Source organism: Mesoplodon densirostris, chromosome 13 (genome assembly GCF_025265405.1).
Source record: "Mesoplodon densirostris isolate mMesDen1 chromosome 13, mMesDen1 primary haplotype, whole genome shotgun sequence".
NCBI classification, from domain to species: Eukaryota; Metazoa; Chordata; class Mammalia; order Artiodactyla; family Ziphiidae; genus Mesoplodon; species Mesoplodon densirostris.
In genome coordinates, this window is record NC_082673.1 from 2,279,794 (window position 1) to 2,304,080 (window position 24,287).

At 38.7% G+C, this 24,287-nt stretch overlaps 1 protein-coding gene across 2 annotated transcripts in view; it reads left to right on the forward strand.

Annotated features, from left to right (window-relative positions):
• The window catches only part of SNTG1 (syntrophin gamma 1), a 180,590-nt gene that overhangs the window by 57,416 nt on the left and 98,887 nt on the right, over positions 1 to 24,287 (forward strand). For both annotated transcript variants that reach the window (XM_060116217.1, XM_060116218.1), the window contains exons 7-9: positions 7,413 to 7,515; positions 8,799 to 8,881; positions 14,506 to 14,636. In XM_060116217.1, coding sequence (XP_059972200.1) covers positions 7,413 to 7,515; positions 8,799 to 8,881; positions 14,506 to 14,636 — 317 coding nt within the window. The remainder of the gene's footprint in view (positions 1 to 7,412; positions 7,516 to 8,798; positions 8,882 to 14,505; positions 14,637 to 24,287) is intronic.

Sequence of the window (24,287 nt, forward strand, 5' to 3'; positions counted from 1 at the left end):
ATACCAGTACTTTTAATGCTAGGTTTAAGAAAAAAAGACCCTCTATCATGTATTACAAGTTCAAATACATTAAGATCTATTTTGGAGGTTTTATCCATTTCTACTGATGAATTTGTCCATTTGAATATTAATACATTGATTAGATTGTAGGATTTAACAGCATATTCAGGGATTGATAACTTCTCCCAATTCCTATTACTCTTCTTTTTAAAGTATTTCTCATGTTCTGGGGGACATTTTAAAACTTTCTTTTGACTTAGTTTGTCTTTATTGAAAACTTCACCAAGTGTATGGCATATCGTTGTTAAGAGCTTAGATTTTATTTTCTGTCCTTCAATAAGAATTTACAGTTTCTTTAAAGCAATCTATGACAATTAGTTAAATTTCTAAAGATTTTATAAGATTCTCCCCCAGATTTTTAATAATTTTCCTGGTGTTTATTGCTATCATAGGAAAAAGGGTATTTTTATGTTACAGTAATCTTATGTGAAGCTACATTATCTTTTAAATTCCAGTTAGCATATTAATGGTGTATACTTGGAGTCTGCAATTATATTTTTAATAAAAAATAATTGTATTTTCTTAATAGTTATAAAACTAATTCCATTTTCTTGTTTTACTTTATAAGTAAAACTCATCAATATTTTTGAAAACTAATGGACATCTTTATCCAGTACCTGATTTTGATTGACATGGGTTCCTTGTTTTAACATTTAGGATAATTTTTACTGCTTTTTAAAACTGACTTTATTAATTTTATTCATTCAAAAATATTTAATGAAGGCTTTTTATGAGCCAGGTGCCACCTTAGGCTCTTTGACTCCATCTGAGAACAAGATACAGCTTGCTGCCCTGGTGTGGAACCCAGCTTCATGGGGCAGCGACAAGTGACAGCATATTAGACACAGTGTGTCAGCACCATACAGGTGGGTAGGAAGGTGCCGACAGGCTCTGAAATGATAGGTAGTGCAGGTGAACAAAGACAGAGGTATGTGGAGAGCTATCATTTGTAAAAGGTTGATGAATGTAGGACTCATTGGGGTGACTTTTGAGCAAAGAGTAGAAGGAGGTAAGGGTGTAAGCCACACAAGTATTTAGGGAATGACCATGCTGGGCTCAGGTAACAGCCAGGCATATTCAAGAAGCATCATAAGGTTTTCTTCTATTCCTGTTTTTCTTAGAGTTTTTAATAGGAATTGCAGCTCAGTTTGACCAAATATCCTCTCAGAATCTCTAAGGGAGGGGAAAAATCTACCTATCTCTCTCTCTCTATCATCTCTCTATATATCAATAGATCTATGTATCAATAGATAATATATGTATATTTAACTAGATGAAAGTAATTACTTTGATAATAACATCTTATATTTATCCAGGTTTGCTCTTTTGAAATAAAACCTATTCAGTCATAGTTCAATTTCTTTTGTCACTTGTTGGAGTCTATATGCTAATAGTGTGTTCAGAATGATAACATCTATATTCATATTAATAATGGTTATGTTTTCTCTTCATAATATTTCATATTAATTTTCATTTTAGTTTGATTTAATAACATGAATTAAAGCAACTTCAATAATTTTATGCTGGAATAATTACTTCTCAAAGAATTAGGTAAAACTTAGTTTTGAACCCACCTGGTCCTGATGTCTTTTTAAAAGTAAACTTTTTACCTATTTAAAAATTTAATTTAACCTGCCTAATAGAACATAAAGCTAGTCAGTTGGCACACAGCAATAACAAAATACAGTAAAATATTACTTGTATCATTGAAGAAATCATCTCGGAATTTTAAAAAATGCTGAAATAGTGTTACTATAGTGTGTGCACTAGCTAACAATGCATTCTGCTTGTTGAGTTAAAGTTCACCTTATCTAGAATGTGACATTTCACCCACTTTTATTACATAGAATCTTATTTTAATGAGGTCTTTGAAAGTAATGGGATCTTTAGTCATAGCTTTAAGTATTACAGTAAACATGGATCACGTGTTCTACATAATCTTGCCTCACTAAAGTAAATGGTTCTCTTCCATTTTGAAATTCATTGATATATTATCATTACTATATCCTGATTATTAGAGCTGACATTTGTTATTCAGCCAACCTTCATTCTTATTTGTAATATTTACCAAAATTGAAAAATTACTGCATACTTGAATACTACTTTAAGCTGAAACTTTGGGAATTCAGGAGTATTAAATATTTGGTAGTTCTTTTTTAAACATACACCTATGTATACATTTTTCCTGTGACTTTTTATTTTACAACAGCATAACATTCAGACTTGAAGTGCCTGTGTAAAGGATCCTACTGTACTTATTTATGTACATGGAATGTTTTTCACAAATTAAAATGCAGGAAGGGTGGTGAAATGAATGAATGTGTGAAATGGGAATGTCACGTTGCCTTCCTCCAGCTGTAATGTCCACAACAATCCTAATCCTCATCCCTTCTTCCATCTATTTTTAGCTTTTCCAGCACAGTTCTGTGTCACTTGGTGATAGCAATTCAAGGTGAGAATGTCTAAATTATCCCCAATTCCTTTCTTATTTTGCATCGATTCCTCCAAATTCTACATGATACTTGATTTCTCACAATTGATTCACCCACTACTTCCAATGGTGATGTGATTTTCCTAGGTACAGTTCTATACCTTATTTTCCAGCTGGATAATTTCTGCTGTTACACTTGATTCACTATCCAACCAACAGCACCAGGGCTTGTGGACATTACAGACTCTGTCCTTGATTGGACGTCTCTCTCTCACGAAGGCCCTGTCTCCTGCCCTGAAAACTGTCACCATGATGCCCCACCTGCCATCTGTAGGTGTGAAAGTGTACCCCTGTCCCCACACCACAGAGGGGGTCATGTGCCCCTGCCTCCAACGCTCCACAGATTCCTCCGAAAACCTAACCGTGAATGTAGAGTGACAGGGGCCAGAGGACCCAACCCCATACAGGAAAGCCTTACAATTGCAGTTTCATCTCAAACTCTTATGCTGTAATAATATAGGGAATAAGTAAATTCTTTCTTCCCTACAATTAATATGAATAAAAAATGATTACACAATGAAATGCTTTGTTTACTCAGTGTTCACAGGTGAGCACCATCTCAACATGAATAGTAAAGCTTTATATATTATCTAGTGTTAGTGTAGTTGGTTTGTCTGAAAAACAGTTTGTTTAAAATCATTCCTCAAAGTCACGTTCAATTTCCTTTTCTGCCAGAGGTCAAGACTTTAAGGAAATTATTTACTGCAGGTAACATGTCAAGAGGGACGAGTCCAAAGTCAAAGTGAAATTCTAGGTAACTGCTTTGCAACACGGCCGTCAGAACACGGCCGTCATTGAGTTGCAATGCTTATCTTCCTCTCTGGAGATCTGAATCTTGTCTGGCTGTTCTCACGTCATTCTGGGCTAAGAGCTGAGATCTTCACAAGCTGTCTCAGTGCTTGTTTGCCACTGAAGATGTGAGTGTGTGTGTGTGTGTGTGTATGTGTGTGTGTTTCCTAATGTGTGCTTCAAGCAGGTCCAGGCAAAACAGAAGTCTCTATTTTCATCAGTTACAAACAATAGCCAAGGTTGGAGTGGAAGAGGGGTGAGTAGGCAGAGCGTAGAGGATTTTAGCACTTAGCGAAAATACTCTGTATGATTCGCTGATGGTGGATACATGTTCGAACGCACAGAATGCTCAGCACCAAGAGTGAAGCCTAACGTAGGCTGTGCACTCTGGGTGATGTTGCCGTGTCAATGTAGGTTCGTAAGTTGTAACAAAGGTCCCACTCAGCGGGGGCATGTTGATCATCAGGGAGACTGTGCATCTGTGGGACAGGGGGTCTAGGGGATATCTCTGTACTTTCCCCTCGATTTTGCTATGAACCTAAGACTACCCTACAAAAATAAATTCTTTAAAAATGAAAATATAAAATAATCCCCAGCTATGAGCACTTTGACTTCATAGCAAAGCAGTGGCAGACAGCTAAATTCCTTTTTAGAGTCTCATAGAAGATAGGATGGCCCCCAACAGGATGGAGGAAGGACAGAGACCACAAAAGGATTTTATGAAATTTCCCTTCTAACAGACGAATGGAGCTTAAGAACGTCCAGTTTACAGACTGAGCTGTTAGCTTGTCCTGGTTTAACAGAGTCAACCTATAAACATCTCCTTTAATTCCACTTCCCTTTTCTGTTTTTACTGATTGCCATTTTTTACCAATCTCTGTCCCTTTGCTCACGTACTCACCCAAGGCAATATGAGAGAATAACTGTGCTGATACATTATCTGATTAAAATGCACATTTGATTTGCATCATAAAATGTGAATGAACACGAAGAAGACAGTTGGATTGGTGCTGATTTCTGATTTTTCAGGAAGATGACATTCATCATTATTCATGATGTGGAACCTATATTTTCCAACCTGACAGTGTCAGGCCAATGAAATATGCATCCAAGGCATAGTAGGAAACTTGAAAAAAAATTAAAAACACATTATGTTAATCCTGGTCACTGAAAAGATGATATTTCTGCATTAAGAAATGTGTATGTGTCAAGGACTTGAAGTTATGCTTATCCAGAAAGATACCCATAATTAGCCTTTTATTAAAAACAAAGTAAAATAAAGTTCTCTCTCTAGGGTAAGATTTTATAATTTTTAAAAAGTTTTTATTTTTCTCAGTTACACTTAACCAAAACTTCAAGATTGAAGTATATAAATGTAAAGCTTTAAAAGAAAAGCAGTTGCCCATTGCCTATTTCTGAGGTAACTATATTTAACTTATACATTTCTACTTTATTCTCTTATTTACACCTGAGATGCTTGTAATGTTAATTTTTATTTAACGGTAGGCATTATCTATTGCACGCTTATGATAGAATGTGAGTATTTAGCCATTGCATTCCACTCTCCCATGTATTTCACTAACACACTCCCAGTGCACTTACATAATAATGATTATATAAATATTAAATGTCACTTGGAAACAAGCCAAGTTCATAAATTCATACTAAGCTAAAAACTAAAGAAAAAATGGGGACTTTGCATGGGATTGTCTTGAATATGGAAAAGCAGGAGAGAAATGATTTCCTCACAGTGTTATGTCTGGGGATGCATGACATAGCATCTCCCTCATTTATTTAACAATGTTGTATTTGTTTGTTGAAATTAAATTAAAGCCAGTTGATCTTTGTATATTACTTTGTATCTATGCTATTCCATACTAAACTCACTTAATAACTCACCTGGTAATGTCTCATGTAATAGTGTCCATAGGCTCTTAAGGATTTTCTGTGTTCAAAATCACATTACCTCTGAATAATGTCAGTTTCATTTCTTCTTTCCATTTTTTATGATTTTTATTAGCTCTTTTCTTGCCTTATTACAGTAAGATCTGAAGAAAAATTAAGTAGAAATGAAATTGGTGGACATTCTTGCCTCATTTCTGATCTCAAAGAGAAATGTTTCAATTATTCATGGTTAATGCTATGATGCTTCTCATACATTTTTGTGTATACTCTTTATAATATGAAGGATACTCCTTTGTACACTCAGTTTTCTATGAGCTTTTATCAAATGAATGTAATCAAATGCTTCTTTGTATCTATTAAAATGATTATATAATTTCTTCATTTTAAAAATTTTTTACTTCTAACGTGATAAAGTATATTGTTTCCATGTGTGTGTCTGTATCTGCTCTGTTGCTCACATTGGGCTAATTTTATGGTTCTGTCCCCAAGTTTACTGATTCTGTCTCCTGTCACTCTATCACTGGGCTAATCCAGCAAGGTTATTTATGTTATTGTACTTTTTAGTTCTATAATTTCATTTCCTTTTTATAATTTGTATTTCTTTCCTGAGATATTGTAATTTTTCATTTGGCTCAAGATAATTTTTAATTTCTTGCTGAAATATTTTTAAGGTGGCTTTAAAACCCTTGCCAGATGATTCCAGTATGTAATTCATCTAGTTTGTGTTACTTGATTATCTTTCCTCATTCAAATGATGATTTCCCTGGGTCTTAGTGTGACATATTATTTTAATCCTGGCCATTTTGCTTATTTGTTAAGAGTCTCTGGTTCTTATTTACTTATTTTTCTTTTTAGCAAGAAGTCACTGTTTAGCACACAGGTCCTTGCCTAATTCTGTGGGCTGTGGTTCCACTGACAATACGACATTTAGAACGATTTTGGTGCTAGTTGGGTCTGATTGATTCATCTGCATCATCAGTTTCCCCCACCTGCCACCCCGTTCCCTGATGGCACTAGAGGAGGGGAAGGGGCTTCCCCAGGTCGGGTCCCTGCTGCCACTAAGTGGATAAAGGGATGCTTCACCTAGCAGTGGGTGGACCACCCCTCTGTTGGGAAAGAGCGTTTAAGACATCCCCCCTCTGTGCTCTTCCTCCAGGCCTGGGGGCCCTAATTGGTTTTTTTTCTTTCTACCTTTCAGAGTTCTACTTGGTTGTCTCTGGCACTTTTTTCAGTGTTTTAGTTGTACTTGTTTGGGAGAGATAACTTTATGCCATCTTGTAGGGACCAGAAGTCATTCTAAACCATTTTGATAGTCAATTCTTTAATGACTTTATGGTGAGCATTTTTCTATATGTTTAATAAATTATGTTCCCATGTTTATTAATTGCTTCTTCACTAATTATTCTTAATTCTTCTCTTAGTTTATGTGAGTTTTTAAATTATATGTATACGTATATCTTTTCCAGGTATGTTTGCTATAAGTAATCCTCAGCTTTCTGAACTTCTTTTAATATTGCTTACATTTGTTTTGGTATAATATTTTGAGAAATTATCATTATTTAACTGGTAGAAATAGACCTAGTAATTCTATAATTTAGAGAGTTGAGAGTTATTGATAATAGCTGTCTCCATCATTATTCTAAATTTTCAGGGAAAGGAAAAGAAAAATATATACAATGATATAGTGGGAAAATAATAACCATTTATTTTTGGCAAAAGTGTTTGAGTGAATTGGAACAACTTTAATTAGAATTAGCACCCTGGTCAAATCTGAAGGGTAATTTATTCATAGATCTCCAAATAGTGCATCATGGATGCTCAATAAATATTTAGTAAATTAATAAATCTAGTGGTTCGAGCACTACATCTTTCTGTAGACCTAACATAGACCATAAACTCACAAGAGCCTTGATAAATGTGAGTGGAAGATGATGACATTGTGAGTGAACAGGGACCGCAGGATGATGGGAAGAGGAAGGATGTGGACGGCTGCATTCCTGCAGTGTTAGATCCTTCATCCCCTCCATCTGCCATAAAATGTTTCTGACCACCAGGGAAAAATGTGAGACGTGGAAAAGACAACCCATTATTTCAAGGGTTTTCAATCGTACAAAAATTTTTGCCAGCGTACTGATAACGGTATCATTTTTATTATGTTTTATGTTAGGTTCAGGTTCTTCGGAATGCCGGAGAAGAAGTGACCCTGACAGTCTCATTTTTTAAAAGAGCACCTGCTTTCCTCAAACTCCCACTGAACGAAGATTGTGCATGTAAGCATTTATGAAGAATAGGTAAAGTGCTCACATCATATTTACTTTCTAAACCATTATTTCCTGGCAGTAATGAGTAATTTCTTTTTAAAGTTGGGATTTCTGCCTGAACGCAAACATTTTTCTTTAATAACACAAAGCATTCAGTTAACCCTTCTCCAAAGGGAACAGCTGTTGTTTGTGTTTCAGAATGTATTCACATTTAGTTATTTTCCAACCTGTAATTGGGGAAATATTATTTACTTTAAAAATAAATGTCATATCAAACATATACATTTTGCATCTCTATTAAAATTTCATCCATATTGTTTGATGAATATATATTCTCTAAGTAGAAAATAATATTCTCTTATTTGGCTACTGAACTTACTAAATAAGCAGTTACACTTAATTTGTCCTGATGAGAATAGGGAGATTGCAGGAAGCCCCAGTCTATGTGGAAATGTAATAATTTTCACAAGAGCTACTTAAAAACTTCTGTATCTATTTTCATATTATGAAATGAAATGCATATTATCTTATAGTTTTTGTTAAAATCAAAGAAGAATTATTTTTAACTGGAGCATAGTTTACATGAAATGAAATGCAAAAATCTTCAATGCTCAGTGGGATCAGCTCTGACAAATGCTCACATTTGCTTAATCCACATCCCTTTAGATCACAGAACGGTTCTGCTGTGCCTCTTCCAGTAAATAACATTCCCAGAAACAACTACTGACTTAATTTCTTGTCATCAAGTATTAATGTAGTCAAACTGTATTTATTCTTTTACTTCTGCTTCTTTCATTATGAACCATCTCGTGTTACATATTTCAGGAGTTTATTTATTTACATTGCTGTATAGTATTCTACTATATGAGTATAGTAAAATTTGGTAATGCATTCTCCTGCTGATAGACAGCAGAACTGTTTCTGGTATTTTGCTATTGTAAATAAAGCTGCTATAAACATTCTCATATAAGCCTTCGGGAAGTCATAGTATTTTATGTCACTACTATAAGTACCTAGGGGTGGAATTGCTGAGTCACAAGATAGATGTGTAATCAACTTGCTAACAAACTGCCAAAAGATAAATATTTGCAAGTCTCTTTTGGGGCCACTTTAGGTTTTAATTTTTATTTTTGTTTACTTGCAAAAATCTGGCTTTGATATAAGTGAAATACAGATTTATTTTACTACCTGGCTTACCTGATAACACTGAGTGTACTGAAATATGCACTGTAGAAGGTGTCCGTGTAGAACAAGTGGGCTTCTAACCAACGATGCTGTGACTCTTCCCGCAGGTGCACCGAGTGACCAGAGCAGTGGCACCTCCTCTCCCCTCTGCGACAGTGGCTTACACCTCAACTATCATCCCAACAACACAGTAAGAGGCCCAGGGCACAGTCCCCATTAATGAGGAGGGCACCCAAGAAAAATATATGTAGTTAGATAGAGTTTGTACAAGCTGCTCTAGGACCCGGTTTCTCTGATATAGTTGAAATCCTCGGCTGCTTTATTTTTTGAGAATTATGATAATTCAGGGAGGAGAAAAATAAGTAGGTCTGTTATTTTTTCCCCTCTCAGGTCTGTATTAAGCCCTTTGTAAGTTACAGAGATGACTTCAAGAGGTCATGTGTAAAATCATACAATCATTTTATAACATTGCATATTTTATGTAATTTCATGTTCTAAATAATTTGACACAATTTTTGTCATTTTTCTTTTGAAATTATTTAGCTAAAAGTAGCTATATAATTTAATTTGCCATATATTAAGATTGCTTAGCAATCTTCATGCACACCAGGGAATCAATGTAAAGGGAGAAAATCTAACCTACACATTGTGTAAAATGTGAGGAATATTAAACTATACATGTATTTAATAATTGATAAATTTGGCATGTTTGTTTTATAAAGTGTCCATTTTTATTTTCCACCTGTACTTTGGAGTAAACAGGTTTTTTCTCTTTTATAAATATTTTGAAACTCCTTGTATTTCACCCTTCAAAACATGTACACCTTCTAAAGACAAAACGATGCCCTGTGGTTAAATGTGAGACTAACAATTTCCCCTGTGCTCACAAACATGAAGAGAAGCAGAGCTCACTTTATGTAGAATTTTATCTTTCTGTTCCGTGTATTAGGATGTAGGTGATGTGGAGCTTCCCCTGACTTGTGTGATTCACCGTCCATTGGAAATTCTTGAGCTCATTGTGGCATTTTACTCCAGAGTCCTCCTGTGGACATCTGCAGGTCTCCGTGGCCCTCACTGTGCAGGACTGCACAGCAGTAATCTCAGCTGAGTCCCACAGGCCTCCACGTTGTTTTCATTTGTTTGATTTTTTGCTTTGAAAGAGGAACCCTTGGCAACACCAAAGGTTATCTCTACAAGTATAACCAACCCCATCTGGGTGTACTTCACTGCCCTCCTCTTTTACTTTTGTTACCAGGGAAATAACTATCACACAATAGTTAATACTTAAAATGCAGGATCTTCAGAAGATGGCAAGATGTGAATGCCTTAATTTCCTGATGAGAGAACGAATATACACGTCCTGTGCTCCTGTCAGCTCCCTCCTCAAGGCTCTTACAACCTCCAGCCCAGTCTTTGCCTCTTGCTTCAGTAATTGCTCTGCTCACCTCCGTCCCTTCCAGTGGAGATGCTCTTGAGGCCTTTGATGTCTTTCCAGGCCTTTGTTCTGGGCGGTGCCCTGAGCCCCACTGCTATGAGCGTCACTGTCCCTCTTACAGGAGTCTCTGCCTGGAATCGGTATGGCTGCAGCCGAGGACGCAGAGATGGGCCACAGAGGCAGCCTCCCCGGCCTTGGCAGGTGACACGGTGGCCACCCACCCTCAGGAGCCCACATATAGCCAGGTGTTCCCTCCTCATCCACTTTCTCCTGAGAGCTTTCCCCATCCATGTCACTCACACAAGAGTCCCCATCTCAGCTCTGCCATTTACTGCAGAGTGGGGACAAAGGTGCCTAGGAATATTTTTATTCTAGTTCTTGGCCCTGTACCCTTAGAAGCCTATGTAATAACAAGTGGACAGGAAGGTCTGTGGGTAGGAGCCATTCTGGTCTGTTTTTAACTCATTCCACTGATGTACACAACAGCATCTACAGACTTGGTTACATGACTTGTGCCTCTATGTGGTTGCTTGATATAATGTCTTCCTTTACAAAGGCATAATGAGAGGACGGAAACTACTCAGCAGCTCTGTAACATGGCTGTTCCAAACAAATCCAGCTGCAAACTTTTCAAAAAACCTATCATCATAAATTGTTCTTACTGAGTTGTGTCGTTCCGTTTTCAAGAGGCATATTTTATTTCCATTTTTAGCATTAGGATTGAACATTATTTGACATTGCTAAAGATCTTTAAGTGTAAGGAAATTAATGGCACTTATGATGTTTTAGACAATAAGAATCAAGACATATATAAATCAAAGTGTAATAAAAATAAAGACAGTAATTGCATTTAAGTTAATTGGATATTTGCTGAGAACTTATTCCGAGAAAACCCTCTTCACAGTGCCATGGGAAAAAGTCCATTATGGTTCCTGACCCCAAAAAGTTTAAAATCCAGATCTATAAAAGTAACTGTCATGTAAGCAGGAAAATTACAATGGACGTTAGGATTCTAATACCAGAGAAAAGGGCTGCTAGAGTCTATGAACATCGACTTACAGAAATAAAAAAAAATGGGGGACTTCAGACCAAACATGAGCCCGCCTGGGAATCAGACCTGAGTGGGTCACGCAGAGTCAGCATCTGGTTGAGGGGGTGGAGGACGTGTCTACTCAGAGGTTCATGAAATGAGGGGCAGTCAGAGCGTGTCTCCTTGTGACCCATCGTTAAATAATGAGGCACCTGGGCCGCAGGAGGCACGTTCCACAGAAAGTGTGTAGATCGCAGAGACGGGGTCCGTGAGAGAAGCGCTCGGTCCTCTGCTGTGTCTGCGTTCTCACCTTTGTCCCAGGCCCGGGGACTCTGTTTTTAGTTCCTGTGCCTTAATTATCCTCTGAAGAAAATTTTGCATAAGCAGGTGCCATTTGAGTGCCCTCAAACATTCTGTGTATATTTTAAGGCAGCATTTTACACATATGAGAAAATAACACCTTATAATATATATATTAACATCACTCCACTTTCTTACATAAAAAAGTAGTCTAGTCCTTCTAAGGGCCTGAGATCACTAATTTTAGCATATACAAGATTCTCCCGGTTTGCTGGCCAAAGTGAAGAAAGAATTCGCTTTGTGCTCACGAGGAGACTTAAATTCAGATAACCAGCTAACCAGATTCTGAGAAACGTTTTTCTTAACTATATACCTTTAATGAATACGTTTATGCTACATCCTTAGCAAAATTTGGATCAGCGTTCTTCCGTGTATGCTATTCTATTTTGGCCTGATAATTGCTCTTGAGGTTATTGTATGGCAATATACCTTGAAATGTGTTACATTTTGAGAAGAGAGTTTACTTTAAAGTAAAGACTCTGTAAATGCTACTTTTCCCGTTCACACTATTAATATTATAGGAAACAACATTCTCGACACTGAAGAATAAAGCTCTTGAAAAGTAGTTATGGGCCTTAAAGCCATAAAAATTCTTGTGTTTTTAGATCATTTTATATACAATTAAAAATAACCCCAAGACTGCTGTTATACAACAAGACTAGAGGGCAAATTTATATTCTACTATTGGAATTAAAATAAATAATAAGGATAAATAATTTTCAAAAGATACCAGATATTCCACTGTAAGTAACAGATCTGTAAAATGAAATACATTAACCCTGATTAGTTCAGTAGCTGAAGTGGGACTTATCTCTTATTTTTTATAAGAAAGAGCCATAAAAGAAAGTGACATGTTTACAACTTTGGTACATAAAGACATCCAGTCAGGGTGCTGCATCAGGACATGTCAAAGATCACATGTGTTTTTACATCTGCTGATCCATGAAGTCTATAAAATGTGATTTGTAAAACTTATCATCCTCAACTATTGGTGACTGTCATTCTCAGGTATTCCATTACCTGTGGAATGGACCTATTTCATTACCTGTCACAGGTATTCCATTACCTGTGTCTTTTATGTTCTTTTACATTTTCTATCTCTTCAGGGAACAATGAAGTGAGAGGATCTCTTTGTGCTTTTCATGAACGACAGGAAACAAATAATTTGCTTAAAGTTACATTGCAAAACTGTGAAATAATCAAGACAGACATCTGAGTCATTCTTTCCATGGTTTCAGCTCTGATTATGAAAGTTAAATGTTGTGCTGTGGTGTCAGAGAGACGTAGGTTGGAGTGAATCCTGGCCCTGTTGCTGGCCGGCTGGGAGCCTCGGGTAGACGCCTGACTGTGCAACCTCTCAGGCGTGGGCCTCGAGCACAGGGCCCGGGAGCAGGTTTCAGCTGTGCGCTGCTGTGAGCTTAGTGACGGGGCTGCTCAGTCATGTCCGGCCTGGCCACAGAAACTGCACCCATTTACCCCAGGGTGTCACACAGGATTGTGGTTTCATGTGCCTTCATGCAGAAAAGACAAGAAGCAATAATTTACTGCTTCTAAAAACCTTTAGGTTTTCCTTTGGTGACAGCCTTGTCTTTGGAGATGGGTGTGGTGTGGCACAGAAGAGCTATGTAACTTGCCCCAGGACTCATCAGTTGGGAAATTGGGGTTTTGAACCCAGATGGTCTAATTCTTATGGGGAGCCTCAGCCCTCACATGCTGACCATCTGTGACATCTGACGTGAGGGCCAGGAAAAAGGAAACGATTCATGGGAAACCTGAGTCTGTGCCTTTCAGTCACCACAGAAGCACTGAAAGCAGCCGTCTTGCACCAAAGGCTGTGTGTCCCGGAGACCTGTCACCAGTGGAGCTCCTCGCTCTTGTCAGCCAGACCTTCTTCCCGGGTGCTCTAAAATGCTCGAAGGATGTTGTAGACTTTCATTGGCACGATGGTTGACAATTAACCTGATGCCAGAGAACTCTCAACCTCTAGTGAAAATAATGGAAGTTTCCCCCTCCCCCCAAATAAGCAATTTTGAAGAAGTTAATACCTGAAAGAAAAGTTAATAATATCTAGACTCACAGAGGTTCAAAATTTAGACTAAAATAGAATCTCCTTCTAGCGTCATCACTCAAAAATTACAGAATCTATAGCCTAGAGAGAAATCCGTCCGTGTCAGCAGTTCTCTGATCAGATGGAGGCTTGGCTTGTACAGCCCAGGCCGACTACATGTCCATATCATTCCTGTGCTGGTGCCAGGAAAAATCTTAACAGGGAAGCTGATCCAATGAAAGAAACATGGATCAACATCAGCTGAAAAACTCAAATGTTATTCAGAGATATGTCTTTTGTATACATAAGGAAAGAAAGTTAAGCTTTCTATGAAACTTAAAATATATGTAATTTTAAACCAGAAGTGGTTGTCTTAACATTAAAACAATATAAGAAAATACAAACATTTTATTGACATAAACATGAAATTAAAACAATGGACAAAGATTTCCTTGAGTAGTGTTTGAGGGTTGTTTTATAGGAATATTCATTCTACTCAAAAATATTTTTAAGTAAGTGATGGATCAAAAGCCCTTCTAACAACGTTTAGTGTTTTAGCAGATAGAAAATATTTGCTGATTGAACTTACTTGATTTTTGTCACCTGCTAGTTCACTGTAATTAGTTCTGCCCATCTTTCTCATTCTTGAATGAATTCAGTCATTGCTACTTTATTTCTTCTTCCTTCTCCTCTGCCCATTTTTCATATTTTCACTACAATCCTTAATCTCAGTGATTCCCTCCTCACTTTCTTATAGAATTCCATTAACCATGAAATTAACAAATATAACTTTATTGCCAACGAACAGGGATTTCTTGTGGTATTCTATAAATATCTTTCGATTATGTAAGGGTAAAATATCCCTCAAATGACAAGGGTGGGACATCAACACTGAAAACACAGAAACAAAACAGTGCTGCTGAACATTTGTTTTCTTTTCAGGACACGCTGTCCTGCTCTTCGTGGCCCGCGTCCCCGGGCCTGAGGTGGGAGAAGCGGTGGTGTGACCTCAGGCTCATCCCTCTGCTGCACTCACGGTTTTCCCAGTACGTGCCCGGGACAGACCTCAGTCGGTGAGTTCATGTCAGTGGCCTCCGCTCGTCTGTTGATTGAAATTGAGACCTGGAGTGAAACTTGTAACATGACATGCCTTATGGGTCTTACCTTCAGGTTTCTAAAAGTAGGAAGACCCGCAGAAGAATAGCATAATGTAGTAAAACACACCTCACTGCAGGTGCTCGAGGCATAGGTTTGGCTCAGTTCTCAGCCCTGCTGAGTGAGCCCTGGTGACGGTCAGGTACCAGCTCCATCACCCTGTTGCCTCTGAGTCGGGGGTCAGCTCAGTGACTGGGTCGGCTCTGCTGCCACCAGGGAGGGTGGGCAGCAGGGGCCAGTGGCCAGTGCTTTATCACTGCCGGGCAGCGGTGAATGCTCAGCTCTCCACGGAGCTCGGCCGATGGAGGATAGGGGATGGAGGGGGGGCTGAGGGCAGTCAGCTGGCTCCCACCACCTCACCCCACCACCTCACCCCACCTTGGGGGTGGCGGGTGGGTTGGAGCCTGAGGTCCTGCTGGGCCAGAGCGGTCAGCATGGGAAGGGGGCAGAGGGCTGAGCAGCTCCATCTCGGGCTGCCTCACTCAGTCTAACGGCTGCAGGCGGGTATGGAGGCTCAGTGCCCCACTGGATCTCACGCTACCGGGACGGGGAGAGGGGGGCTTGGAGAGCTGCTTGCTTCATGCAGGTGGGGATGGGCAGGGCAGCTTGCCGCTCGAACCCTTGAACACCAGCAGGCGGCGACTGGGAGGACGGGCAAAACCAGCTGCTGCTATGCCTGCTGGAACCCTACATGGGAGGCGACAGGGAAGTTCAGGAGACTGACTCCCCCTGTCACCTCTCAGCCCCACGGCCCCCAGCAGTCGCCTTACCCTTCCACCTTTCAGGAGCTGCCTGTGCTGGCCCTCGGGTCATGTTCAAGGTCCTTTAGTTGTATTAGGGAGCCCTTGGGAGGAATGGGCTGCTCTCCCTTGCCCGGAATTGGAGGCTCACCGATACTGATAGTCAGATATTTTTATTATGTATTTAATAGTGTTCCCTAATTTTTGTTACAATTACTTCTTTGACCCATGGGCTATTTACAAGTGTATTGCAAAATTTCCAAATAGTTTGAGATGTTTAAAATTATCTCTTTTGTTATTGCTTTCTCGTATGATTTCATGCTGAATGGTTTCAGTCCTTTGATATTTGTTGAGACTTGATTTCCCCTAGTATATAATTAATTTTGACAAGTGTCCCATATACACTTCAAAGAATGTGCAGTGTCATGTTCCTTAGTTCAGTGTCTACATATTTCAACTAGGTTGTATTTGTTCATTAGGGATTCTGGTCCTCTGTATCATTAATGATCTTTCTGTCTGTTTATGGTCTCAGATATTGAGAGAAATGCATTAGTCTCCCAGTATGATGGTGGCTTTGTGTATTTCTCCTTTTAAGTGTGTCATTATTTGCTTTATATATTTAATTATATATTATCGGATACAAACAGATTTAGATTTTTTACAATTTCTGGATGATTACCCTTTTATCATTATGAAATGTCCTATATCTCTAGAATTTTTTCTTACCTTCAAGAATTACATCAGGTATCTACACTGTATATTCTTTTACCCATTTCTTTCAACTCTTTTTAGCCCTGTGCTATAATATGTATCTCTTCTGTGTCGCATATACTTTTTTCTTTTTTTTTAAAATTCAAAGTAACAATCTTAGTCTTTTAATTGGATTATTTAGTCTAGTTACTTTTTTTTTTTTTTTTTTTTTTTTGCGGTACGCGGGCCTCTCACTGTCGTGGCCTCTCCCATTGTGGAGCACAGGCTCCGGACGTGCAGGCTCAGCGGCCATGGCTCACGGGCCCAGCTGCTCCGTGGCACATGGGATCTTCCCGGACCGGGGCATGAACTCATGTCCCCTGCATCGGCAGGCAGACTCTCAACCACTGCGCCACCAGGGGAGCCCTAGTCTAGTTGCTTTTAACATAATCACTGGTATATCAGAGATTATATCTGCCATCTTAGTATTTGCTTTCTATTCAACACTCTAGGTCTTGTTTTTTATAATTAAAATTTTTGTTTTGATATAATTATAGATTCATATGCAGTTGTAGAAATAATAGAGAGAGATTACATTTATTTTTTGCCCATTTTCCCAAATGGTAACATCTTGCAAAATTATAGTACAACACCCCATTTAGGAAACTGACATTGACAAAATCCACCACTCATTCATTCAGATTTCACATGCCTGAGTGTGTGACAGTGTGTGTGTGTGTGTGTCTGTGTGTCTGCATGTTTAGTTCTATAGAATTATATCACATGCTCATGTTCTCATATCCACCAACCCAAGCACAAAGTAGAAGAGTTCCGTCACCACAAGAACCCTCATGTTGCCTGTCTGTAACCATGCCAGCATCCTCTTCCCCATCACATGACAACTCACTACTCTGTTCTTCACCTCCAATTATTTTGTCATTTTAAGAACATTATATAAGTGGAATCCTACATTATGTAACTGTATTGGATTGAATTTTCTCAGTCAGCATAATTCTTTGGTAACTCTTCCTAGTAGTTGCATTTTTCAATTGTTTATCCCTTTTTATTTCCGATAGCATTCTGATAGTATGGATGTATCACATTTTAAAAATTCATCCCTTAAAGGACATCCAGGTTGTTCCAGTTAATTCTAAATAAAGATGCAATGAACGTTTTGTATAGATTTTTGTGGGAATGTGCGTTTTCATTTCTTCAGGTAAATGTTCAAGAACTCGAGTACTCGGTTGTGTGATAACAGCATGTTTAGTTTATTGAGAAACAGACACATTGTTTTGTAGGTGGCTGTACAGTTTTGCATTCCCACCAGCAGGATATGAGCCATCAGTTTCTCTACATCTTTGCCAGAATTGGGAGTTGTTGCTGTCTTTTACTTTACCATTCTTACAGGTATAAGATATAGGTATGATATATCACTGTGACCTGAATTTGCATATCCTAGTGATGTTCAACATTTTTTCATGTGCTTATTTATCACATAAAATCCTCTTTGGTGAAATGTCTCTTTGTCTTTTGACCATTTTGTAATCGGCTTTGCTTATATATTTTTATTTATTTTTTTACTGTTGAGATTTGAGAGTTTTATATATATTCAAGAAAAAAGTCCTTTGTCTCAACACACTAGTTTCTATATTCTATTTTCTTTAACTTTTTTCTCTTTGAAATAATTAAAAATTTTTATTTTTTAATATTCTCTCTATTATATTGTTATATATGCATTCTTTTATTTTGTTTTAGTTATTGCCTAAACGTTACACCATATGTCTTAGTCCTTCCAGGCTGCTATAACAAAATACAGCAGATAATAACAGCAATAAACAACAGAAATTTGTTTCTCACAGTTCTGGATGCTGGAAGTCCTAGATTAAGGCACCTGGATCATGTTCTAGTCCTCTGATGAAGCCCCCCCCACCCCCACCCCCTTCTTGGTTCATATCTGGTGTCTTCTCACTCTGTCCTCACTTGGTGGGAGAGTCAGGTATCTCTCTGGAAGCTCTTTTATAAATCACTAACCCCAGTTCACGAGGACTCGCCCCCCATGGCTCTACATCTCCCCAAAGCCCCACCTCTCAATACCATCACATTGCTCACTAGGATTTCGGAACATGAATAGGAGGTGGGGCACCAACACTGAGACCATAGCACCATCCATACATGATTTATTAGTGTTTAATGCAATTTATTAATTTTGCCTCTTTCAGAAAATTCTAGAAACTTAGAACACTTTAACAAATTCCTTTCTTTCTTTCTTGTCTTTGGGCATATATATATATATATATATATATATATTTGAATTATATATGTATCTTAAATTCCTCAAGATATTTTATTATTTTCAGCTATTATCAAATGTATCCTACCTTTAATCTTTCTGTTTCTCTTTATTTTTTTTCTTTTGTTTCTATTTTTCTTCTGCTTTAAGAACTTTTGAAATATTTCTGTTAATGGCATTTTTAATGTGTATACTTGCTTTCTTTTGTTTTGTTTTTACTTTAAAAAATTTATGTAGTTACATGATTTAAAAATGGTTAGCTAAAGCAATTTATGAGAAAAAATAAATTGTATGAATCCAGATGACTTCTTACATTTTTACTCTTATGGCACCTCAACACATTAACAGCTTTTAGCAGTTGAATTAATTTCACTCAGTAAATATGACAGTAATAAACAGTTATAAACACAGCACTATTCTGAGTGGATTGCACAGCAGTTCAGATTGTTCCCTCATTCGCTCAATAAGTACTGATTTAATGTCTATGTAAGAGGTGTTGTGTTTGCTTCTTTCTGTGAAGGAGCTCACGGTCCAGTGGCAGTTGAAACAGTGAGGGGATGAAAAAGAAAAGATAAATTATTGGCCCAAGATGACAGATATACAAAATTGTTGAGCTTGGTTTGAAACCTAGGATATTATGTGCTGGTTGGTTTGGCCAAGGCCCATAATTTTAACTCTGATGATGTGATACGTCTTGTATTTAATGGCAACAAAGTTGTGTTACTGTCATATACTATTATGTAGCCTGAATTAGAACATCACACTATTTTATCAGTGGTGAGACAGTTTATGTTCATAGTATAGTAATGATTTAGAAGTATATGTCTCATTTCAGTTCTGAAGTATCAAAATACGACAGAACGTTGCAGTGTCAGGGAATTAGAGTGCGAAGGTTATGAAGGAGAAGAAAGTGGTTGATGGTATTAACTACAGAATAGAAATCTGAATAGACTGAGAAACAGATTAAGCTGAAGGTGACTTTGGCTAGAGTAACTATTGGAGTGAATTGGATAGAAAAAAATGTTTGTTATGGGAAGGATAGTGAAGGTAAAATAAGGGAAACAATGTGTAAGGATATGTCACCTGTAGTGTGATGGGGGAAGGGATAGAAAGCTCAAGGCGTCTCCTGCTTGTGCTTAGTGGCCGAGGGGAAGGAGGAGACACAGCGGCCCCATTGGGCGCCCCATTGCCTTGGCTCTTCCATCACTCTGTCACAGGTGGTGCTGTGCAGATGTACTGGGAGTCCCTGAATGGATGGACTTTCCTCCATCTTCACAGACATGCCAGAAGGTCCACCAGGACTTCGCTCTATGTGGAGCCAGAACAATTGTGATTTAAAAAATATATTCAACTAAATAACATTAAGATCCTAGTTGATTTCGCCTACTCTGTGAGCCATGCAGTGTCCCCTTGTATATGTTTGAAAGTAAGATGGCCTTCAATAGGGGCATGGATAAATAAACTATGTGCACCCAGATCATAGAATATTATTCAGCCCTAAAAAGAAATGAACTACTGAGCCATGAAAAGACATGGGAGAACCACAGATGCATGTCACTAAGTGAAAGAAGCCAATCTGAACACCCTACACACTGATTGCAACTATATGACCTTCTGGAAAAGGTGAAACTATGGAGACAGTAAAAACATCAGTGGTTGCCAGCGGTTGGGAGGTGGAGAGAGACGAAGAGGCAGAGCAGAGATATTTGGGGGAGTGAAAATGCTCTGGATTATGTTATAGTAACAGATACATGTCATTACATGTTTGCCCAAACCCATAAAATGTGGAACACAGTGAGTAAACCCTAATCTAAACTACGGACCTTGGGTGGTATGCCGTGTCGATGTAGGCTCATAAATTATAACAAAAGTGCAACTCTCTTGTGGGAGATGTTGATCATAGAGAGGGTGTGTGTGTGTGTGTGTGTGTGTGTGTGTGTGTGTGTGTGTGGCAGGAAGTCTATAAGAAATCGCTATACTTTCCCCTCAATGTTGCTATAAACCTAAAACTTCTCTTTACAAAAGTCTTTAAAATGTGAGGTACGCAGGACAAATGTTGCCATCTTCATTTTACACAGAGAGAAATTAGAGGTCGGAGAGTTGCATAAAATCAAGGTACTTGCAATACCTTACAGATTTTAACTGAAGCGGGACAGACGGGCATTGCAGACAAAGAGAACAGTGGGGAAAAGCCTCTGTTGAATAAAAGTTCGGGGCTTGTGTCGGATTGATGAACTTCAGCTTTGGAAAATAGGTAACAAAATGGTTTGGAAGAGCTTCTGTATAACCTCACCAAACAGTTCAGGTTTTGAGCCTGAACCGTAAAAGCTGTGATGAGATGGTGCCCCAAGGTAGCATCACGAGCAGAAATGATCTGAACTCAGTGAGAAACAGAGCCCATTGCTGGAATCATTAACCCGAGCGGATTTTTTTGTTTGTTTGTTTGCTTGCTTGCTTGGTTGTTTTAGTTTTTCCTTTCCTTAATCATCTCCCCAAATTGTTAATAACCAGATCAAGAAAAATGGCCCGTCTTTCAAATCCTGCTGAGTCAGTGCTTTTCTACATGCAGAGAACCACTCTCATGGAGCAATCTTATGTTCATCCTGAGTATTGGGACACCCTTCTTGCTTCTCTCCTGCCTTCATTACGTTTTTCCATGTTCTTATCCACCACAGAGGGAACATATTTGTATCATAAAATACAATATGATCCTTTTACTCCAAAGAGTCAGTGTTCCCACGGCCCTGCCTGACTCGGGATTAGTTGGAAATGCCGCCACGTGGTTTGCAAAGCTCTCCTTGATCAAGCTTTGCTTTACTGCCACCTTCATGACTCACCGCTGCCCCAGACGCACATCGCAACGAGCCAAACAGCCCGTTTCTCACAACCTCTCACGCCTTCACGCCGCTGATATTTGGCTCCGGAGTAACTACCTCCCACCTAAAATGTGCGCTTTCTCTCCTCTGCCGCGTCTAAGCCATTCATCCAGTTGGATCCAAAACCCAGGAGCAATGTGGAGTCTGGCTGCTCCCTCACATTCTGTGAAAGGCAGGAATCACTGACCCGCAGACTTTCTAACGCCTTTATCAATCCCGTGAGCTAACTGTTTTATGTTCACTCTCACTAACACATGTGTATTTTGGTCCCACATCATCTCACAGCTGCCAGGTCCCCTACACGGTGTGACAGGACCGCCCACTCCATGCAAATCTGACCGTGGGAGCCCTCCACGGAGGTTCAGCCGTGGGTCCCGTGGGCTCTAAGCTCCTTCCGTGATGTTCACACCCTGCTCCTCCAAGCCTGCCTGCTTCCCCGTGATGTCCCCCCTCCCTTTCCTGGACAAGGCCATCTAGCCACTCCAAACCTGTATAGTTGAGTCTCCACAGCTCTCACTTCTCCTGCTTGAAATACCTTCTCCGACTCACTCCTCACAAATTCAGCATCTCCAACACGTGCCTTCATGTGGCATACAGTGGACAGTGAGTCAAAACATGAATAACTCAGTTGTATTCATAAGAAATGTATATGTTTTCATGTAAATGCATATTATATTGAAAATTATTTATGAATATTTTTAGTGAGCAGTCTGTTTTTCATACAAAGAAAGACTGTTTGTATTTTAAATGAATAAAACTACTCTGAAACTCAGCAACATTTGAGAATAACTTTTGCTGCCAGAGTTGTGATCAAGAATCCTTAGAGAAATAGAAAAAATGATATTGAGCAGAAAGTGGAAAAATAATCTGCACTCAAAAGTTCAGATTTTCTAACTGTAATCATGTCACTGCTTTTTTCAGCCAGTGTGTGTGTTTGTATCTGTGTGTGTATCTGTGTGTGCGTGTATCTGTGCATGCATGTTTGTATCTCTGTGCATGTGTGTGTATCTGTGTGTGTGCAAGTGTATCTGTGCGTGCGTGTTTGTATCTCTGTGCATGTGTGTGTATATGTGTGTGCATGTGTATCTGTGTGTGCATGTGTGTGTTTGTATCTGTGTGTGTGTGTGTGTGTACAAAGAATCATAATTTAGTCTGAGAATACTCAAGACTACTACAGATATTGTTAAAGTTTAACGTTTCCCAGTACTACAATACTAACTTAATGGGTAATGTAGTTTATTGATTTCAGAGAGTATATGATCAAATAAGATAAAACAAATACTTTTTTTTTTTTACAATTACTGATTATCTTGACTCAAAGAATTACATTTTCTAAAAGCTGCAAATACAGCCACAACACTGCAGTTCTTGCCAAGTGCTGGGTGACACATTCTTGCAAAACTCTCTCAAATATCATATCAAGACCAGACATTAATGTCTCATTCAGGGAGCTTCAGTGATTAGTGAAAGTATTGGGGTCCCACCAGTTACTCCATAAATCCGTGAAGTATATTTTTCTCATTTTCTGTTAGGGGAAATTGAGGTGCAACTAAGTGGACTAATTTGCCAATATTCTTATTTATTCAATAGCAGAGGCAGAAATAGGACCCAGGCTATAATCTTTATGACCAATTTACTTTGTAAGAGGTTGTATGTAAGCAAATAAACTGTTCAAATACTTCACTTATATTCATGAAAGAGTTTCCAACAAATCAACCTGAAAAGTGGAAACAGAATGTAAAAATCGATACATATTAGTGTATAAGCCTGGGTTTATATAAGGTTAGCCCTTTAGAATCATTCCATGTGGAGACTGTGTAGCATGTGTGGTTACATAGACTGCAGATTTCCTCTAAGTGCATTAACTCTAATCAGCTAAAAATATCCAGCTGCCACGATTCATTTAAAGCAGAGAGTACAAATATGTTCAAGACATGCTTTAATGTACGGTGCACGAAGCAATGGTTATGATAATCAGCAGAGAGAAATGTATGTTATGAACTCAAATTAGTTCTCATTCTCCAGGGATAGTTGAACTTCTCTCTGGATATTTTAAATGTCTTACTCACTCTTGAATATCAGAAGTAAAGTTAAGAAAGTCATGTGGGGCCTCCCTGGTGGCGCAAGTGGTTGGGAGTCCGCCTGCCGATGCAGGGGATACGGGTTCGTGCCCCGGTCTGGGAGGATCCCATATGCCGCGGAGCGGCTGGGCCCGTGGGCCGTGGCCGCTGGGCCTGCGCGTCCGGAGCCTGCGCGTCCGGAGCCTGTGCTCCGCAACGGGGGAGGCCACAACAGTGAGAGGCCCGCATACCGCAAAAAAAAAAAAAAAAAAAAAAAGAAAGTCATGTGAAGTTGCAGTATTCTTTTTGTGCTGTGCATATTTTTTCTTGTCACAAATTCAAAAAACATTATTTCAAAGAGACAGACAACAGTTGTCCCCTCTCAGGCTTTTCATGTATTTTTAAAAGCAAACAAAAAAGAATATTTTAACACTTCCCTGTAATCATTTGAAAGTGCTGGTCAAGGCTGTCGGAACAAGCTTCTCTGAAAACATTAATAATGAGGATACAGAGAGCCATAGGTGTGAAAGTCTCTGCCACGTGTCCGGTTCTGAAATCTGGACCAGTCTTATGGGACAGGAGAGTGTCACAGGCCTCCTGATGAAGCTGGGCCAGAGAAATGCCACTTGGGGTGTCTTTGTTTGCAGAAATGAAATCATGTGTAATATCCACAAACTCCTACTTACAAAATTCAGAAGAGATAAAAAAAGGAATTTAATTGGAGAAAAATATATAAGTGTACACTATTTACATAGCATTTTGAATACTGAACTACACAGTTTTTCTACTGCTTCAGAAATGGCTGGGATTTAAAGATAGTTTGTGCATTTTCTAAAGTGTATTGTGTTGCACCACAGAGGCATTTGGCTACTTTCCATTCATGTTGGGATTTTTATCCATTCCTCTCCATTAA